Source organism: Leuciscus leuciscus (assembly GCF_965113295.1).
Source record: "Leuciscus leuciscus genome assembly, chromosome: 1".
Classification (NCBI taxonomy): Eukaryota; Metazoa; Chordata; class Actinopteri; order Cypriniformes; family Leuciscidae; genus Leuciscus; species Leuciscus leuciscus.
Genome location: NC_138725.1, coordinates 46,608,733 through 46,629,762, shown reverse-complemented (window position 1 = coordinate 46,629,762; position 21,030 = coordinate 46,608,733). Strand labels below are relative to the sequence as shown.

General features: G+C 35.5%; 1 protein-coding gene across 3 annotated transcripts; it reads left to right on the top strand.

Moving 5' to 3' along the window:
* Positions 1-8,155: 8,155 nt before the first annotated feature.
* Positions 8,156-20,785, top strand: slc29a4a (solute carrier family 29 member 4a). 3 transcript variants are annotated; one of them, XM_082167898.1, is made up of 11 exons: positions 8,156-8,258; positions 10,081-10,298; positions 10,831-10,962; positions 13,498-13,611; positions 15,055-15,183; positions 15,299-15,373; positions 15,525-15,790; positions 18,250-18,373; positions 19,348-19,535; positions 19,634-19,874; positions 20,028-20,785. In XM_082167898.1, exons 2-11 carry the CDS (start codon positions 10,136-10,138, stop codon positions 20,159-20,161), a joined length of 1,566 nt encoding a protein of 521 aa, XP_082024024.1. In that variant the 5' UTR covers positions 8,156-8,258; positions 10,081-10,135; the 3' UTR covers positions 20,162-20,785. The 3 variants fall into 3 exon arrangements, with proteins under 3 accessions (XP_082024024.1, XP_082024023.1, XP_082024025.1); XM_082167897.1 differs by having other exon boundaries at positions 8,169-8,351; XM_082167899.1 differs by having other exon boundaries at positions 8,170-8,351; positions 15,525-15,781; positions 20,028-20,784.
* The last annotated feature ends 245 nt before the right edge of the window (positions 20,786-21,030 follow it).

The window sequence follows — 21,030 nt, the reverse complement described above, 5'->3', positions numbered from 1 at the left end:
CTTTACCAAAGGCTGACACAAAAGTAAATATGCTGATAAAATACCAGGTTTTCTGGCATAATGACTGTAACAGTAGGCTACGTAAAAACAATCTTGTCTAAGCATCTAAAACAAGCAAAATAAAATAATTATATTATATTATTTTCTTGGTCTGTTTAATATAGGCTACTACCACTGGAGGGAGACATTACTGCATACGCACTTGTTTGTAAAACAGGCAATGATGAAAACACATCAAATCACATACTGCCTCTTTCTGGTGGTAAACATGTGCTTAATGGCAAGTAATCAGACCTACTTGTTGGTTTTTATAATGTGAACACTTGCACATGTCTTTAGACTTATGCAGATCTATTGTTTTAATTGTTTTAAGTTTAGCTAGAGAGAAAATTACTGGATTTTTTGCAGTGGTTATGTGGTTTTAGGCAAAAGCATCATCCTCTCTGAGCAACAGAGACATATAGACACTGAATTTATTGTTGCAAAATCAGGTAGTTGTTTTAGGGATGTTCATAGGCAAGTGCATTTAACTGTATGCCAAACTCGCTTAATAACTTAATAGTAATATTTGTTTTGCAACATTACAAAATGGGATGATTCAGCGTTGTGTCAGGATTTGTGGAAGTTTTTCATACAGTACAGATGATACAGATGACTAAAACAGCATCAGTATTTACAGGATCTTTCCTTAATTGAAGGCCCAGAGTAAAAAGTCATTCCGTAACAGCCATTTGCCTTTAGGTGCACATATACATCTATTTGTATATGGCAGAAGACCAAAAGCTTTCATGGCAGCTGAAAGCCTTTGAGTGGATATGTAGATCTCAGGTAATGTACTTAAGATGTATATACTTTAAACTGTGAATATCCTTTATATTACATGGATTTGTTTTCCGCTGTGACATTTAAGTAAATTATGGTAAAAGAAAAACAATTAAGTAGCCTAAATGATAGTTTAACAATAGTGACAAATATACATTTATTAATTTTAATACAATTAATTGTTACTATTAAAATGCTTGATTATTGTCTTTAACTCACTATTGTTTTGCACTAGTGTTTAATAACATTCAGTAAATGAGAAAGAGAGAAGTCTGTCATGGTGATCTCATTAGAATGAGAGACATGAGAGAGACTGTGGAAGATGCATTAGACAGGAGGTCAAAAGCATAAGTGTCATTCATTACTCTGCTCTGCCATAAAAATCCCCGGCAGAATTATAATTTTGAGATTTTAATTAAGATGGTGCCGCAGTCACGTCAAATGGATGCATCAGTTCATAGTCTTTCAGAACTGTCCAGCGTGCAGTTACATTATATTGGTTTTCATTATTCTCCTGTCTGCGCTGATTTTCACTATCCATATGTTTACTCCTCAAATATTATTATTGCCATAGGACACATATTACATTTTAAAAGAATATTATTTCTTCTAATCTATGTTTTCAGAGACCCGGGTTTATTAGTTTATCCATAATGTCTGCTAACAGATGGAAGATCGGGCCAATTTCAATTCCAGACTCTAATTTAACAAGTTAATAATCCTCATGATTAGGAAAATTATGTAACGGAAATAATGTTATTATTCTAGCTCATTTATCTGCCATGGGAATGAGAGAATAGATGAGTTCTCTGTGTGCCAGTGGATTTTCGAACTTTATTTTCTTTATTATTTTTCTTGAACACACTGACTCGTACTACTGCTGCAGACCTCCAGTTAGTATGTATACTAGAATGTTTTCTAAATTTAAGGATACCCGGATGACTTCCATTTGCCAAAACAAGCAGTACACAAATTACCTTACCTTACTACTGCATGGACTGCTGTATCCCACAATGCAATGTGCCTAACTTGACTTGCTATTTCCATTGTGATGGATAAACCAGAAGAAATATCCTCTTCACATCTCTTTCTTGACTCATTCAGTCTGCTTAATGTAAATGTAAATTTCTGCACAAAATCTGATTCAAAATGCTCAATAACCATTTTTATTTTCAAAATGATAACTAGTCGCAACATGCATAATTACAAAGTCATATCGCATACTATAGCATACTATTTTATATATTTATTGTGGGATTATGGCTTTATCAACTTTTTTTAAATAGTAGGCAGTATACAGTGCATACTGTGTATTCAGATTATTCAGATATTCTGTAATTTGTATTTAAAATACGTCAAATACTTCAAATATATATATTTTTATTTCACATATATGAACTTTCATCACCAGGCTTAATAGGACCATAGACATAAACGAATAGGACTACCAAATTGCCTATCACAGTTTTTGGCTAGATGCAAGAAAATCACGTGACGTGACACATCCTATTGACCCTGTTAACATTTACGGGTTTCTCAGAAGTGAACTTTTATAGCAGTGAATGACTACATTAAAAATATATTTTTTGTGTTCCCATTTGCTCAAATAGCAAAATAAATACGCCACAACAGCATTTTCACAACTTTCAAAAAGAGTTTCAAAAAGAAATAGAGAGAGATTGATAATGTCAATCGGCAGAGAGAGAAAGATATCAACTTTGTCACAGCCGCTGTATTAGAAACACCCTCACAGCAGCGTTAGTTTTTTTGTAATATAATACAAATATAATACAAATAACAATGTTATAGGCGTAATGATCTTTCATTATGGCAGTATGTGGCAACATGTACATTAAAAGCGCATCTTTTGCACTAAACAATGAAATTCTGAGATTCTATACTCTTACTTGTACCTAACTCCACTGTTACTCTCGCTCTTCAAAAGACTGTAAATTTTGTTTGTATTTTCAAATTAGTAAGTAATGAGTAAGTATTTGTAATTTGTAATGAAATACTTTTTGATGTATTTGTGCCCATCTAGTATTCAATAATATGGTATTGCATTCTGAACACAGCCTACGTTTTTAATCTTACAAGTGCTGTCGAGGGAGATCAGTTTACACTGATTGTATTAATAAAATGAAGGCCTTGAAGTGTGTCCAGGTAATTCTTCCTCACCGCATGTCTCACAAGCTAATTGCTTTTGACACTATATCAAAAATCTGTCTGCATGGCAGAGAAGAGAGACTATTATGTTTTGCATTATATATTCATATCTGCAATAACTGTCATGATAGGAATTAACATGTATAGCATAATGATTTTTCATTTACAATATTCAATCTCATTACATATACAAGAACTAATTGTTATAGTAATTACCTATTCTGCATGCACAAGGCCTGCGATACAATAAATGCCACCTCCTGTAAAACCTTCACCCTCACACAATCTCACATGATAGACTTATACTCTGAAACAGCTTTTTCCCTGAGGCTATTAGGCTCCTTAACACCCTCGTATCTAATTCCAATTCTTGGAACATGATTTAAATTCATCCTGCAGTGTTTGCATACATTGTTCTCTTGTTCTCTATACTTGTTCTTGTTCTGAGACTTATGACTGCACAAGCGCATTGGTTGAGTTTGTCATGATTTGAGTGTTTAGAAACAAAATTTACTAGACATTTGTTGTCAGATTTCATTGGTGATTTCAAATAGGAAATTCAATCATAAGATAAGTGAACAGCTTTGGAGAATTCGATGTTTTCCCATTAAAGAGATAGGAGCTGTACTTCCATGACTGATAGCTGCCCGAGAGGCTTTTCAAAGATGGCCGCCAAGTGAGACACAATGTCTTGACTTTAGGCACAGGTCTGTTTGGAGGCCACCTCCCGATGCCATTGTGAGATTTAATGTTCAAATAATAAAAAATAGTAAAGCAAATATAAAATCTAAAATCACAATAGCATGATATACTGTTTCAAAGTCATTGAATAAATTTGCAGTTACAGGATTTAACAATTGGTGTTCAAAATACATTGCAAATAAGACTATAAGGTGCTACAGAAGTCACTATTAATACTGAGCAAGTTCTAGAAACAGATCATATTTTTATTTATTTATTTATTTGACAATATGCCAACTGTTACTCGCACACAGCACTGTTTGTCTATCAATATCTGATTTACATCTTCAATGTAAGATCATAGCTATATCATTAATTGTGGTTCAGATAAAATGTATCTTATCTTGCATAGAATTGTTATTTGGGGTTTGTGCTGTGTATATTTTGTTGGAATAACTATTAACTTGAAGCTTTAAAAATATAACATATTGATTTGTTTTTATAGCTGCATGTTATGAGAACATTTCCTCTGGTTTGTCAAGGTATATGATGTGCTACAAACCCCAGCAGTAAATGCGATTAATGAAGGCAGTGTTTGAGCCGTATCTCATTACTCTCCAGTCTTATCTTATTCCTGCATGATATGGATCATCACTTGTCTCCTGCAGCACCATATGCTGAAACAGCAGCCCTACTAGTACTTAACTGAATAAGAAGCGATCAACTCAAAACTGAGCAAGAGGGCAGCTAGCATATAGATGAACTCTGGACCTAAATCTGTCTTGTTTTATTTATTTAAAGTGGACATGAAAACAGTTACAATCTTTCTGTTCTGGTCTTTTCTTCCCTGTTGTGACATATATCTGAGGGTGAGTTTAAACGATAATGATGTACTAAAAACGGAAAAGTATTTTGATTGCTTTTTTCACGTACAGACGACAACGTTGTCAAAACGATCCCCGTTCACACGGATCCACGAAAACGACTAGACGCTGTATTAAGCTGCCAGGCCAGTAGTTGACGATGTCACTTTGTAAAGAAACAGCAAAGCCACCTGGAAGGCAAGCCTCCAACCTTTAGCCCAAAAAAAGCTTAACAGCTAAAGCTAACACTTCGGCTTAGGCTGTATACGCAGGGAAGGATCAAGAGGCCTTTTATATGGATATCGAGGCTTCACTACGATGAATAAACAGCTTTTGTGAGGAAATAGGTTAATTTAATGATTTAATGACTGAAAGCCTGTTCGCTAATCTTCAACATGTTTTACACTAAACAATACTTTTGTTTGGGAACTGTATGTAGATTTTACCTTGATAAAAAAATGTTATTTTTTAAGAGAAGGTAAATTCTTGTTTTTGTTGTTTACATGGGGACGATAGTAGTATCGTTTTCAAAAACTTGCACTTTGAAACTCAGTTTAAAAAACGTGCATTTTCAGGCCCCCGAAACAGTTGTTGTGTAACTGAACGTCCAAAATGCATAAAAAGCTTTCCGTTTTTAGTTGAAAATGGTGTCGTTAATTAAACCTTAGTTTGTGGAAATATATTTTCGTCTCCGTCTGCCTTCCTGCAATCACCCGTGACAAACAACTTCTTGAACAAAATAAAAAAATCTAGGGCAGGACTTGATGTTGTCCATCGGGAATTGATTGGATCATTGTGGTTTGCAATTGGTCGATCTAATGTGAGTGACAGATTGTCCCGCCCCCATGCCAGTAAACACGTCATCAGAGAAGAGATGTCAACACGAGGGAGGGGAAGTTATTTTGATTAAAGAATATGAAGACACATGAATAAAAAAAAAATGATGTGCACAAATGAATAATGTAACTGCAATATTCCATAAAAAATAAGAATTGTCCATGGTGACTTTAAAGAGGCAGTCTGAAAAGAAAATGTTGAGGGTGCGCTGGCTGATATGGTTGTTTTGTAATGGGAAAAAGAGTGCACAGCTAAATACATGAAATTACAGATAGTTATGTCAGGAATTATGAACAATATACCTATCGTTATGCCAATAATGCACTGGGTGAATATGAGACTCAGAATACCTTGTTTTAATATGATTTGATGTGTTATGTCAGGGATTTTATGTCTTAATAAAAATAATATATAAAATAGACACTAGATAATATGCATTCTGTCAAGTTGCACATGATAAAAGACAAATTACAACAAACAATGCTATTATCATTTTACTCAAATAGTAGAAAATGCCTTTTGGGCAAATGCCTTTGAGCCATTTTGTACTCTCATAGAGCAGGTGACAGAGGAGGTAATGAAACAGCCCAGTCAGCTTTGTGAATACACACGCACAGAAGCATTCTGGGGAAATGACATTGGCTAGGAAATTAGATTCCCACTGGGAAACAGAACATCCAGGCTAAGAACGGACTCATTTAACTAATGTTGCTGGGCTCAGCCATACACAAAGTGTATTATTTCATTGCTAAATGGTAGATAATAAAGCATCCTGCATGTGTCTGAATTTCGCAACCTTCCTCAATAATATTGATTGAATTAATAGCTCAAAGAGAAAGTTTTCAGCTGACTTTTTTTTTTACATGGTCACAGTCAGAATGAATGTTTCACGAGTTCACACTTACAAATAAGTCGGATAGATTAAATTGGTAAACGTATATGGCGTGCTGTCCGGGGAGAGGGCTCTGATCTTGGTAAATGGCCCGAACTCAGAGTATTGCTGCCAAACCATGTATTGTACACATTGATTATCCAAAATATCCATAATACAAAATTACATTTATGCATTTGGCAGACGCTTTTATCCAAAGCAACTTACATTGCATTATCCTATACATTTATACGTAGGTATGTGCAATCCCCTGGGATCGAACCCACAACCTTGCGTTGTTAACACAATGCTCTTACCACTGAGCTACAGGAAAGATACAAGATATACACAATTAATACTTTTGCAAATGTATATTCAGTATGCATGGGTCCCACTTGTTCCAATCTGTTGCAATGTATTATATTTTTATGTATTATATATTATGTTTTGACTTTTTTTTCTATAGAGGCTAATGTAGAGGCTAATGTAGAGGCTAATGTAGCCTTCCTGTAGCTCAAACAGTAGAGCTTTGGCGGTTGCAACGCCAAGGTCATGGGTTCAATTCCCAGGGAAAGCAAGAACTGATATGAATGTAAATGTGTATCTTGAAATGCAATGTAAGCTGCTTTGGATAATAGCGTCTGGCAAATGTAAATGTAGTAATGTAATAGACCGAATAACATACTGAGCTGCAAAGCTGAATTTTCAGCATCATATCTCCAGTCTTTAGTGTCATGATCCCCAGAAATCATTCTAATATGATGATTTGATGCTCAAGAAACATTTCTGATTATTATCATTGTTGAAAACAGTTGGGCTGCTTTTTGTGTAAACCATATATATTTTCTTTGATGAAATTAAAGTTTGAAACAGATTTTTTTTTTTTAAATAGATTTGTAACAATTTAAAAGTCCTTAGCACGTTTGATCAACATCCTTAAAAGTATTAAGCTAAAAGTAGGCTATTAATTTCCTTTTTAACACTTCTATTGCATTCAGGTCCATTTTGAACTGGAAGAGGTAGGCTACATAATTTTTAGTACAAAGATGAATTTTTTTTTATAAAAGAGATATAACCATTTAAGCTAATGCCTTTGGGCTAATGCCTTTGGGAGATTCAAGCTGTTTATCATAATGTTTTCATAAAAAAGTAAATGTTTATGGAAGTAAAATGAATATATTTTGTTTGAAAACATTTCAGAGTAATATTGTTGTTGTTTTGGTGATGTTGTTTTGTTAGGAAAAGAATATGCAAGTTTAACAAATTTAGACTATTTTGAGCAGTCATGATTTATAAGTTTCAAATTAATTTAATTATATATATCTGTGCTCTGTGACATTTTACATTTCAAAGAATTTCTTGATTTTTCAATTAATAAAAAGGGGGTAAATGAATTAATGGTAAATACATTCAAAACCGTTGTGCATTCACTCATTAATGATAAGTTACTGATTAGATACATACAATATGGTTTTAGTCCAAAAATATTAATTTATGACTGTTTTATAAGCTTATATTCCACCGGGTCCAAACAGACCCGGCAATGCAAAAAGTGTGTACAGGTTTTTTTTAAGCATTAGGAGGAAAAAATGAAATCGTACTGATCCCAAACTATCCAACCAGTATATTATTATTACAAGGACTTGAATTTTTTATCTATTCAGAAATTATGAAAACAGCAACTGACCAATCAGAATTAAGCATTCCATATATAGGCATATGTATTCTAATTATTTGTTTATAGTTTTAGATTTTCCGAAAATATAAAAATTGTGAAACTGCATGATAATCATTGATTAGTTTTGCATGTATTTTTAATTGCATTATAAAATAAGTGCTCTCAGAATCATGAAGTGCACTAAAGCAGGTTTCCTTTAATAAAGCGATAATGAAAGCTGGTTTGCTAGGCAGACAGCTGGAGGCTTGTAGACCGATACAAACGCGCTGTGTGGGAGGGAGAATGACAGCGGCTCTGTCAAGGAGGATATTTACACCGGAGAACCGAAACATCACCGCACGTATGATGAAAATACTTTATATGTAAAGAAGGGTTGTGGTTACACCGAATAACATGCGAATAAGGGAGTAAAGAGACATTTAACTGCTCGGGGGTAAGATTTAACCTGTTGTCTTTCTGATAACTGTATCGCTTTTGTCTCTTTAAATGATGCATGAGCGCTGCTAGATGAATAATGGAAAATATACGCTGCGATTTGATTGTGTGACTATAACAAGTCCCGTGAGAGCAACAAAGCACCTGAAAGAAAGCAGCCTACAGATAGCAGAAAATGATTTGAGATTTTCTCGCAAGGATGGTATGTTTTGAAAAGAAGAAAGTGATTAAATTAGTGCTCACTGAAAGGTGCGTTGACTGCTGTTTTTTTCTCTCCATACTGCTAATTATAGTGCACTACTAAGTGCACGATTAGTTCATTTTTCATACGTAAGTTTTCATACTTCGTTTAGATTTAGACTTTCATAAAAAATTTGAACACAAATGTCCGAGATTTAACTTGTGCTAAACACACAACAACACTAGGCTATCTATCACAACAAAGCACGCGAGCATCAGGTCCTTTGATTGTTCCTCTTACATCATTCGTCAGCGTTCATCAGCCCATTTTCTATATTATTGCCTCTCCGCATCATTTTGGAAAGCTTTTATACATTTCTTGATATTAATTTCCTTGTTTGGGCTTATCATTATCATCTAGCCTTTAGAAAATAAGCAGAGTAAAATGAGTATCGACAGACATTGACAGTTCGTTGGAACAAGTGTTGCTCTGTGCTTTTTATTTGCATGTTTCAGCACTGTTGACATACAGTATCTTTGTTAAACAGCATGAACCACTATGATACTATGACATGACAGCTTGGTGGATGTGATGTACGTCTTTGTGTTTGGTTACAAACTCGTACGGTGTAAATTATTGACAACGAACAATTCCATTTGGTTTGTTCATCACTCACTCAATGCAACACAGTCGGATAAGGCACAAAATGAGCCTAACCGCTCTCTAGTCGGTGACGTAACACTGATATCAAAGATTGCTTTTCTTTTGATCCAGTCATGCATTGCAAGCCCAAGCCTCCTTCAAAGGATGCACTGGCAGATTTCCAAGATGAAGAAGATTTCAGTAGCACGTCCAACAGTGGCATCTTGGCCAAGGCTCTGCTCGCTAGAAGTGCCTGATTTGCATTAACAGAATAGATTTTTTTGAGATAGCCTACTGTCCCTTCCTAAAATAGAACACATGGGATGCAATATATCCCTTGACAATTCATCAGTAATGATACACAAATGCATATGCAAACAGATATAAAGAGGACGCTACTTGGACACTTGCACAAAGGCATACAACATATAGCCAAAAGTGAAATGTCACATAGCATGGTCGACTTAACAGAAAGTGGCTTGAGGCTGCTCTTCACATGCTTTTATTACACTTCACTGTTCAGTCGCTATATTTGACATCACAGGCCCCTTTCATCTCAACTGATAATGCCTATAATATTGCCTATAATGTGTGCATTGAACTTTATTTACATCAGGAATAAGTGCAAAATAAAAAAACAAAATACATGTAACTATCTTTAAGGATTATTTATTTTGTGAAGATATTGTTAAGATTGATCAGAATGTCATCATCTCATGATGTGATTATGTTACATGGGCTGTTGTATTATTAAAATACTTTAAAATGAAATATCTTAGCTACTTTACATTTTGAGGTAAAGTAAATTTTAAAAATCTATATATTGATAGTTTTGTATGTAATGTGTTGCATTTAATCTGTTTTGTAAGTTGCTGGCACATGAATAATTCTCATCCTCTTACAGATCATATTTCTTGCACTGTTAAAAAAAGGCCTTTTTGAAAGACATCTCGGGGACTATGGGCTCAAAAGGAGTAGAGAGACGTAAACAGGCCACCCCTGGCCAGACCCCTGAGGGCAATGTGGTGATGAGCTTCAGTTTCGAAAGCTATCAGCTGGAGGAAGAGGACTGCCAGGTGAAAGACATCTCTGATAAAGGAGTGCTGGCCCTTTCAGAACCTGGTGAGTCTCTGCTCAATGTAAAATTGTCACCTGAGTCACTACTTCATATTTGGTTGGGCAAGGATGAAGACTCACCTTGGTTGGAAAGGTTACATTACTTGGCATGTATGCAAGATCTAATCATGTTAGGTGGAGAGTCTGTTTTCCCCTCATGTTGCCTGGTTACAAAGGTCATGCTTATTAAATCAAAGGGATCAGGAGAACAGGTTACTCCATGATCTTTGGTAAAAGCTAAACATATAATAAGTTATATTTTACATTTGATACTATATGCACTAAAGACAGCAAGAGGCACAAAAGTGCTTCCATCAATCAGTTCCTCGTCCAGAGAGAGAGAGAGAGAGAGAGCAAAATGTCAAATGTCTCATACATATGCATACATATACTTCAAAGAGACTGCAGACAGGCTGGGAGCCAAATATTTAAAATGCATTTATTTTGAAATGTCACACAAATAAAACATAGATGGGACAGTGTTTCTAACTCTGACTTGTTGTTTGAGCATACAAATGTGTGTGATTTCTGTGCGTAGTGTTTGAAGAACCTATTCCAGACGACCGTTACCATGGGATCTATTTTGCCATGCTCCTGGCTGGAGTGGGCTTCCTGCTGCCTTACAATAGCTTCATCACAGACGTTGACTACCTGCATCATAAATTTCAAGGTACTCCATTATATTTATCCCTCATAACTTACCAAAACTGTGAAATTAATGAATTCACTTGATTTATGTTAATTTTTGTGATTTGGGACCCAGGAATACTCTTTTGTCCACTGAAGTGGACATTATGTTTTAGTGAATTTCTCTGACGCCATACATGCCACGGTTTGGATGTCCTGTAAAGATACCAAATGTTTGGAGGTTTTACCATGACAACAACTTTTACTTGGTCTTTAAATATGACTGACATTAATTTGGTGATCACATTTAGCACTCTTATGGAAATATGATGATATTTTTCTAGACTAATTTTCTAATTGTTTGCCATAAATCAACATCTCAGGAAAATGTTATGGGGTTTCTAATCAAAATATGACTTTCTGTTACAAAACAGGGCATTGATTTCATACATGTCCACTGTAGTGGACACCAGGGGCCTCATTTATAAAACTTTGCATAGGATTTGCGTCAGAAATGGCGCACGGATGAAACATAGGACGTGCGTACGCACAGAAATATTCGGATTTATAAAACCGTGCGCACGCACATCCTACGCAGTTTTCCCTTAATAAATCACAATCAATTCTAAATTTGCGGCTTCATGTCACGCCCATAGTTGCCCATAAATAGTCCGTGAAACGCCCACAAGTTAATATTCATCGATTGCGAAATCACGGCAAACACAGAGAGGAAAACCAAGAAACGTAACTTTCATTACGTCATTACGCAATGTGATGGCATCATGGCATTTTATTACCATCCATTTGATTGCATCTGACAAGCTACAGATGTGTTATGAGGATGAATTGCATAACATGCCAATAATATTGCAGGACATATTTCACTTTTCTTTTTGCAAATATGTGTTCATTTGTATTTCTGTTATAATCTTCGTTTGATTTTGTGTGTTTTACACTGCAGATCGATCAAACGGGTGTTCGTGTAGGCTGTTAATTGTAAGACTTGCTTTGTGAAGTCTTAATGTTATTTATGAGAGGCAGTATTGCCATTTCTTTTACACAACGGTCTACAGTTTCACACACTTTCCCACACTTTCATGTGTTTCTTCCATCTGCAGACGGTGTCGCCATTTCTCATTTCACCCGTTTTTGTGCGTACGCCTGGGTCAGAGTTTGCGTGAAGGACCGCACATTTTCCCGTCAAGTTTGCTTTTTATAAATACCAATTATTGCGTAGAGAGCGGCGTACGCCTTCTTTTGTCCGTACGCAACGTTTATAAATGAGGCCCCAGGACTTTAAGCATGTTTATCAGGCATATTGGGAGACACAACAAGAGAATAGCAAAATAATAATTATATGTCAGTATTCAAATGAAATATTAGATATTATTATGAAAAAGTTGCCAATTATTACTCCCATTACTACATTTCTTTTTTCATCACATGTTGCCCCAAGAACACATTAATATGCAAAATAGATACAGTCTATAAATACATGGGTTTTGAATGGGTCTACCCATGTATGGCCATTTTACCCACATATTGCATAAAGTAAAATGATATATCAATTAATTCCCTTACATCTTTCATAACATAGTTGATAATCATCTTTATACAAAATTTGGTTAAAAAAAATCCTGAAAACCTAAAAATGTATTGGTGAGTGAAAAAAGAAAAAAAAAATCCTATTGTTATTGCCTATACATGTAATTGTATTGTCCTCTACAGTCCTGGTGTCCACTACAGAGGCATAGCATAACATTTGAATAAAATATATTTAAAAAATCCATTTGTTTGTTCCATCCAATGCTCAATTCGATTTTTTTTATTTTTTTTTACAAATGTATATATACAGTACATAGTATATAATAAGATGTGTATAATATATATATATATAAAAAGTTTGGGGTCAGTATGCCTATGATTTATTTTTAAAGAAATTCATATTTTATTCAGCAATTAAATTGAACAAAAAAAAACAGTAAAGATATTTATAATGTCACAAATAAATGCTGTTTTTTTACTTTCTACAGAATCCTGAAATAATGCATCACTGCTTCCGTTTCACAGAAATAATAAGCAGCATAACTGTTTTCAGCAGTGACATTAATAACAAATATATTAAAATAGAGAAAAGTTATTTTAAATGATAATAATGTTTCACAATATTACTGTTTTTTACTGTAATTTTGATCAATTAAATGCAGCCTTTGAGAGCAAAAATCATACCGACCCCAAACGTTTGAACGTGTAGACTGTAAACATAATATAAATCAGAAGATTGGTGAATTTTGATGAATTTTAAATATAAAACAAATGATCAGCAGAAGGTGCAACTTGCAACTCAGGTTGTGAATGGGTGATTTCTTCCACAGCTCTTTTTGTTAACATTTTAATCTTACAATAACTGTTAACTTGTTATGACTATGATTTTTCTTTTAAAACAAATCCAAAAAGGCTCAAACTTCTGATTATGTTAATATTTCAGGTCTGATATCTGAAAATGCATGAATCTTCTCTTTGTGGTTTGTGCATTCAATTTGGAAGTCATTTCCCCTTTGTCTTCTGTGTCCTTCAGGAACATCTATCGTGTTTGACATGGGTTTAACATATATTCTAGTGGCCCTAGTGGCCGTGATCCTAAACAATGTCCTGGTGGAGATGCTGAGCCTGCACACCAGGATCACTGTGGGTGAGTCTGTTTATCTAGAGAACAAAGGGATGGGGGAGGAGGCCGCTGATTGACCTGAGACAGCTGCTGGCCTGAGGGGAAAGCTGCATCACTCATCTGAACCTGAAGAATAACACTCGCAAAACACAGCGAAATGCACACTAAGAAGATGGATCACATATAATGGAAACAGGACAAAAACAAAGGGAAAGTGGTTGATGACACCACAAAAACACACACTGCCACAAACCCTTCACTAGTGACCATCAAGAATGGGAGCAAACGGAATAATTTCATGCTTTTAAAGAAATAGTTCACCTAAAAATGAACGTACTTACCCTCATGTGGTTTCAGACCTGTAAGGGGACGAATAATGCTACCTATCAGATTGTGCTACCAACACTATTTGCATTGTTTTAAGGGTAGGTTTATGGTAGGGGTAGGTATGGGTGTTAATAAAGCCTCAAACCACATGAATATGATTCTGGCAGTACAATCTGAGAGGCTATCGAATTCTGCTACCTACTGTTTTAATGGGAGGTAGCGGCTAGCACAAATCATCAGAACACCCGCCCATACAGAACGTGTTTTTTTCCATTCCACTGCTAGTTTTCCATTGTTTTTCAATGTAAACACGTGCTAGTCTTTAACCATTGTGCTCGCATCTTTTGCAGCGTTTCGGCACTCAAGTTAAAATAAGTTTAACTCTTAAAATCTCTAGACTGTGCATTTTTTACTCAACTGTCCCGCGTCTCTGTGTGAATGGACCCTATGCATTTCTTTTTTCTTTTTTCTGTGGAACACACAAGATGAAAATTTGAAAAATATCTCAGAATTTTGTCTTTAGGCTCTTTGGCTAGAGAACCTTTGATTCTTGACTTTTTGGATTCTTGATTCTTTTGCCAAAAAGGTTCTATATAAGGTGAAATGTCCTTAACTATTGCATTACTTTTATAAAGTGATAAAGTATATTTACGATCTGTTTATTTCATGAAGTTTAGTTTAAAATAAAAATTAATTAAAACAAAATTAATTAATTAAAGCTAAATTCATAAAATTACCCCATGATGGGAGCCCATAAAAGGTTCTATATACAGTATATAAAGCACCTGACAGAATCCTTTAAAGGTTCTATAGAACCTTTTCTTCTAAGAGTGTACAGTGTAAGTCAGTAGAGTCCAGTATTTGTTTTGGACCCCATTAACTTTCATTACATGGACAAAAACACTAAGACATTTTTAAAAATGCATTTTTGTGTCCCACAGAAGAAAGAAAGTCATACAAGTTTGGAACGTTAGGGTGAGTCAGTGATTTTTGGGTAAACTATCCCCCCAAAAACAAATCAGGCCTGTTAAAACATCTACTAAAATATAATGAAATATTCAATGATATTACTTGCAAACATAGTTTGATTTTGAGCTGTGCTATGTCAGATTTATTTATATCTGAGTTCATCTCTTGCAGGTTACCTCTTTGCACTTGGACCTCTGTTTTTTGTCACTATTTTTGATGTGTGGCTGGAGAAGTTCACCACAAAACAGGCATATGTCGTCAATCTGATGTCTATGGGCACTGTGGCATTTGGATGTACAGGTATTAAGTCATATTTTCCTTTCCGCAGAATCATGTTGAGGTTGAGTTAGGCTCAGAACATTGTGTTCTCAACCATTTCCAGACATAACAGTCTTTTACCCTGTTGTGTCTCCAGTGCAGCAGTCCAGTTTCTATGGATACATGGGAATGCTTCCCAAGCGCTACACACAGGGCGTGATGACTGGAGAGAGTAAGAGGCTTTTTGTCATCAAATGTGGTAATGAAAAAAACCATGATGTTTGGGCAAACTGCAAAAACAAGATTCACATTGCTTGTTTTGTGTGTGTGTGTGTGTGTGTGTGTGTGTGTGTGTGTGTGTGTGTGTGTGTGTGTGTGTGTAGGCACGGCAGGAGTAATCATTTCACTCAGCCGAATCTTCACCAAACTACTGATCAAAAACGAAAGGGAGAACACCATCATCTTCTTCGTCATTTCCATCTGTATGGTGCTGGTTTGTTTTGTCCTGCACATGCTGGTGCGACGTACACGTTTTGTCCAGTACTACACGAGTCTGGCACGACAGGGCCTGTCCCATGCCAAAGACCACTCACACCATGGAACCCAGTACCAGGTCCACCATGATGTAATTACAGAAGAAGTAAGATTTGTAAGTTTTGCATGTCAAATGTGAGAAGGACATATTAAGATGAACCTGTTTGTGGCCTCTCTCCAATAGTGATTCTGTTGTTGTTCTGAACTAGCAAATGGCATTTTCATCACATCTCAAATTTTTTTTTTTTTTTTTTTTTTTTTTAGTTTGTGGTGGACATGAGATAAAAAAAAAAAAAAGAATAGTCTCAGACTCCTTTGATTTCTGTAAGGCTAACTTTTTATGAATTCTAATTAAATAACAATTTCTATCTTTTTGCATAATTTCACAAAATTACAGCTTGACTGGCAATGATGCACATTATAAACATACATTAATATTAACATATATTTTGTATTGATATGTATTGATGTAAATATATTAATTAATTAATTATAAAATTAAAACATTAAAAATACAATTTGTACATATTAGCTATATAATACATCAATACATCATAATCTAACAATATATACAAAAAATATACGAAATGCAATTTGCTAATATACATCTAAATATATATATAATACATTACATAAATAATATGTAGATATTTATATAGATAGCTTTATATTGAATTTTCATTTCAAGCATGATGTTCACTGTTTACTTCTTTGAAGCCCAAGCCAAGTGCACTAACTATTCTTAGTTAGGAACAAGGGTAAAACAATTAAATATAAATCCGACAGGATCCAAAATAGAAGCTTAGCTAAATTAAAACGTTTATTAGAAAGTAAAAAGTGAATGTGCCTGTAGTCATCAAGGCCCGTTCACATCACAACTATAACGATGACGATATCGTTGGAATAACTTTCAGAATGATTTTTTCCAGCTGATGAATGATAAAAACCTTGACAGCCAATCAGAATCCATGCTGATTTAAAGAGCTTGAGCATTTAAAGCACGACAATAGCAGACAACAAACAAAACATTATCGTCAGCTGGTGTGGACACTAATATAGTTATTGATATAGTTATCTTTATAGTTATCGTTCTTGTTATGAACGGGCCTTTAACCCAGTCATATGGTTTGAGTGTGTCCACAATGTGCTCTAGCTTTCTCATACTTTTGCTTTAAGTGTTTTGGTCACAATTACTGCTGTCCAGTCCAACATCTGAGGTCAGTTTTAGCAGGCGAAAGCCCCCAAGAACTCTGTGTAAATTAAACAACAAACTTCTCTCTTTGTAACGGAGGCCAGCTAGTGAGAGCTGTGCAGGTAAACCTCACTCCCCTGATCTCAAGAGCGACTGCCGCTAGGTCTTTAGCATCCTTGTTAGCGTGCCCACTTCCCATGCAGGAGATGCCGCTCGAAGTTTGAGTCCGCTCGAAGCAGGGCGAGTATCAGGCTCTGCTGGTAAGTTAATTGAAAGGTATAGTTCGTAAATCTATTTAACTTAGCTGGACTCTGAAAAGACTGTTTTAGTAATGCATACTCAGCAGTGTTTTCTGTAAAATCCCACATAACTTCATTCTATTTGTGCCGGTCAGTGCTCTCTGAGACTGAGAAGGACACAGGGAGAGCATGATTTAAGTGCTCACTGCTCACTCAGGTACAGGCAGTCCAGGCAGAGTAATATATGAAAGCACTTCAGAGTAACCTCATGTTTTTCCTGTGGGTGACTGAGCTCTCAGCCGTTTCTCCCCTCAAGATTTCTTCATCTTCATCCAGAAATTCCTAGTTTAGAAATCCTAAATGATTGCTATGATGGATTTCTATCATAATTTGAAATTGATCCTAAATTCTCCATAAATAGATATGTTCTAAGAATCAAAACAGATTCTAATGGATTCCTATTTTTATTCCTATTATTAATTATTTCTTACATTGATATTATTATTTTTATTATTGTTCGATCTGGTATTTAGAATTGGTCCAAATTCAAATTATGAGAAAATAATGAATGAACAATCCACTACAAATTAAATTAAAGATTTTTTTGACTGGCCAGAATTTACGGCTGATTTTTAAAGTACAGCAAAGACAAAATGACCCAAAATGAGGCTGTATTTGTATCTTAAAGATTCTCTCTGATAGTCATTGCTGTGTATTTATTTTTGATATATGCAATGCTCTTCTATGCTAGAGCTTAAAGGTGTAGCTACTCTGAAGGGGTATTTCTGCTGAGCAGTTCCCTGTCTGTGCTGCTGTGGGACCTGAACGCTCTTGTTTTATTCTCAGCAAATTAAGGAGAGTGGTTTTACTAGCTCAGCCAGACACTTAATCAAGTAATGGCCCTCCTCACAAAGCCCCTGCATTTCTGCAAGTTCATCAAAGGAAGAATTACAATATCTGAATTCAGTGCACGCTCTTACAAAGTTGCAGTAACCTGCTTGATGTGTTAGAATTTGCTGCATGTATTAGTGAATGCAAGGTTGCCATACTGAACTAAAAACAATTATTGATGGTCACTCCACTGTCCTATGCAGATATAATGTATTCAGTATGAATTGTTCAGATGTCCTGTCTGTTTTCAAGGGTAATGGTGCAGTGGGCTCCTCCCCAGCTGAAGACGGATGCACAGATTTTGCTGGAGGAAACACTTACGTAAGATTTGACGTTCCCAAACCAAAGATTAAACGGAGCTGGCCAGGCATCAAAGGTGTGATCTAATTTACAATACTTTATTTTACATATTACTCCTCATGCATGTTACAAGGAATGTATGATTTAAGGATGCATCAATATTACAATTCTAGCCCAAACTGATTATTATCAATTATTTTCATGTCATGGCCAATAACTGAGTGGTTGATATCAAAAACCTGTATTATTTTGTCTAAATAAATAAAAATAAAAATAAAACACTAAAATGCATTTTTTAAATACTACAAAATAATTAAGGCACAACAACATTATAATGTACAATTTGAAGTCATTAGAAGATCTATATTGGTTAGGTTTTTTTAAAGACTGACTATAAGTAAGCATTAGATCACCTCAAACGTAATGTAAAAATATAAACTGTAAATGTGTAAATATGTAAATGTGTATATATATGTATGTATTATTTTCAGATAACTTATGTTATTGTTAATGATATATTGTGCATTCCTAATAAGCAAAAATTTGCATATATTCTACCATTTAAAAGTTTGGGTACATTTTTGGTCACTTTTTGAAAGAAGTCTCTTATGCTCGCAATGGCTGCGTTTGAAGGTAAAAACAGTAATATTGAGAAATATTACTACAATGTAAAATCTTTTTTTTGATGTAAATATATATATTTAAAATATAATTTATCCATGTGATGGTAAAGCTGAATTTTCAGCATCATTACTCCAGTCTTCAGTGTCACATGATCCTTCAGAAATCATTCTAATATGCTGATTTGTTGCTCAAGAAACATTTCTTATTATTATCAATGTTTTTTTCAGGATACTTTTGATAGAAAGTTCAAAGGAACAGCATTTATTTGAAACATTATAAATGGCTTAACTGTCACTTTTAATCTAATGCATCCTTGCTGAATAAATCTTACTGACCTCAAACCTTTGAACAGTAGTGTAAACTGTCAAAAGCACCTAATTCTCATGTTATTGGGTTAATCGAGTAATGACCCCCCTCGGTTTGCAGACATGATCCTGCATCGCTATGTGGTTGCCCGGGTGATCTGGACTTACATGCTGTCTATTGCCGTCACGTACTTCATCACGTTGTGTCTTTTTCCTGGACTGGAGTCTGAGATCAGGAATGTCACAATGGGGGAATGGCTGCCCATCCTGATCATGGCCATCTTCAACATATCCGACTTTGTGGGCAAAGTATGTTCAGACACATGGTGACATAACAGTATTTGTCGCTTTGAACATTCCCTGAAATCATTTGCTGTCTAATCTCGTCTGTCTGTCTGTGTGTGTAGATCTTGGCAGCCGTACCGTATGAATGGAACGGAACTCGTCTTCTCTTCTGCTCCTGTGTGCGAGTGGTTTTCATCCCTCTGTTCATCCTGTGTGTGTATCCCGCTCAGAAGCCCATCTTCAGTCACCCGACATGGCCTTGCATCTTCTCTCTCTTCATGGGCATCACTAATGGCTACTTTGGCAGTGTTCCCATGATTCATGCTGCAGGCAAGGTGGCACCTGAGCAGAGGGAGCTGGCAGGTAAATGTATCACTCCGTTTAGATGCATGGAGTATAAATGCAGATGAACAGGTGCTTGTAGACAAGTCTAAACCTTCAGAAAGATGCATTTATAATCTCCTCTCTAGAGATGCAGCAGGCAGTAAATTTAGTTTGCGTGTTTTTGTCCCACAGGGAACATAATGACTGTGTCCTACATGTCTGGACTGATGTTGGGCTCTGTGGTCGCCTATGCTGCCTACAGTTTCACCGCTTCAAGCTCCATCTTCCACTCAGAGACTGGCTACAACTTCACCCAGGGGTACTAGTACCCTATAGTCCAAGCCAAAAAAAACATATCTGTTCCTGTCATCAATCTCATCAGGCAGCACCTTTGCCACACTGTGTAGCAACTCCGCAGTTCCCATAAATCAGACCTCTGCTGCAGGCTTCTTTTGGCCCACCTGCAATGCTGTGTGCCTGTGAATGTAGTCAAATAGATGAAGAAACAAGCTTTGACACTGTAAAGAGTTATATATACGTGTTCTAAGTTGTGTTGCCTCTTTTGTTCTCTGAGAGTGTTTTCTTCATGTTGCCAAATGTTCTTTGACGGCGCTTTGGTCAAGATGCCAAATGTTAGTTTTGTTGTGATAAAGCTGGCAGCACTGTGAAAATCACTGTGGGGTTTCTTCTGGGTTAAAGTCTGACTCCACATTTTGTGTTGTTATATGGTATTGACAGACAAACATGAACGTACATTCTGACAAGACTGAGGAACTGTACTAGATGAGGGTCATTATGTCTGGACGCATGTAAAAGGGATTTGCCGAAAAGAAAATCATAGTGCAATATGGATACTGGACCTTTTTGCAAAAGCTAACTGAATGTAAACATGTCTAAATAAATGTTTGTTTTTTCTTCTTTGTAAACTTTCCTGCATTTTTCTTTTAGATTTTTTTTTTTGGTAAAGTTATCTTAATTTGGGGTGTGTGACAGTATTATTTTAAAACTGCAGTCAAGTCAAGTCACCTTTGTTTATATAGCGCTTTATACATTACAGATTGTTTCAAAGCAGCTTTACAGTGATAAACAGGAAAATATTGATTCCATGATGCAAAAAGCAATGATGCTGTAAAGCAGTTCTAAAAAGAAAATAGTATCATTGTTCAGCTAAAGTCAATTCAGTGTTGATTCAGTT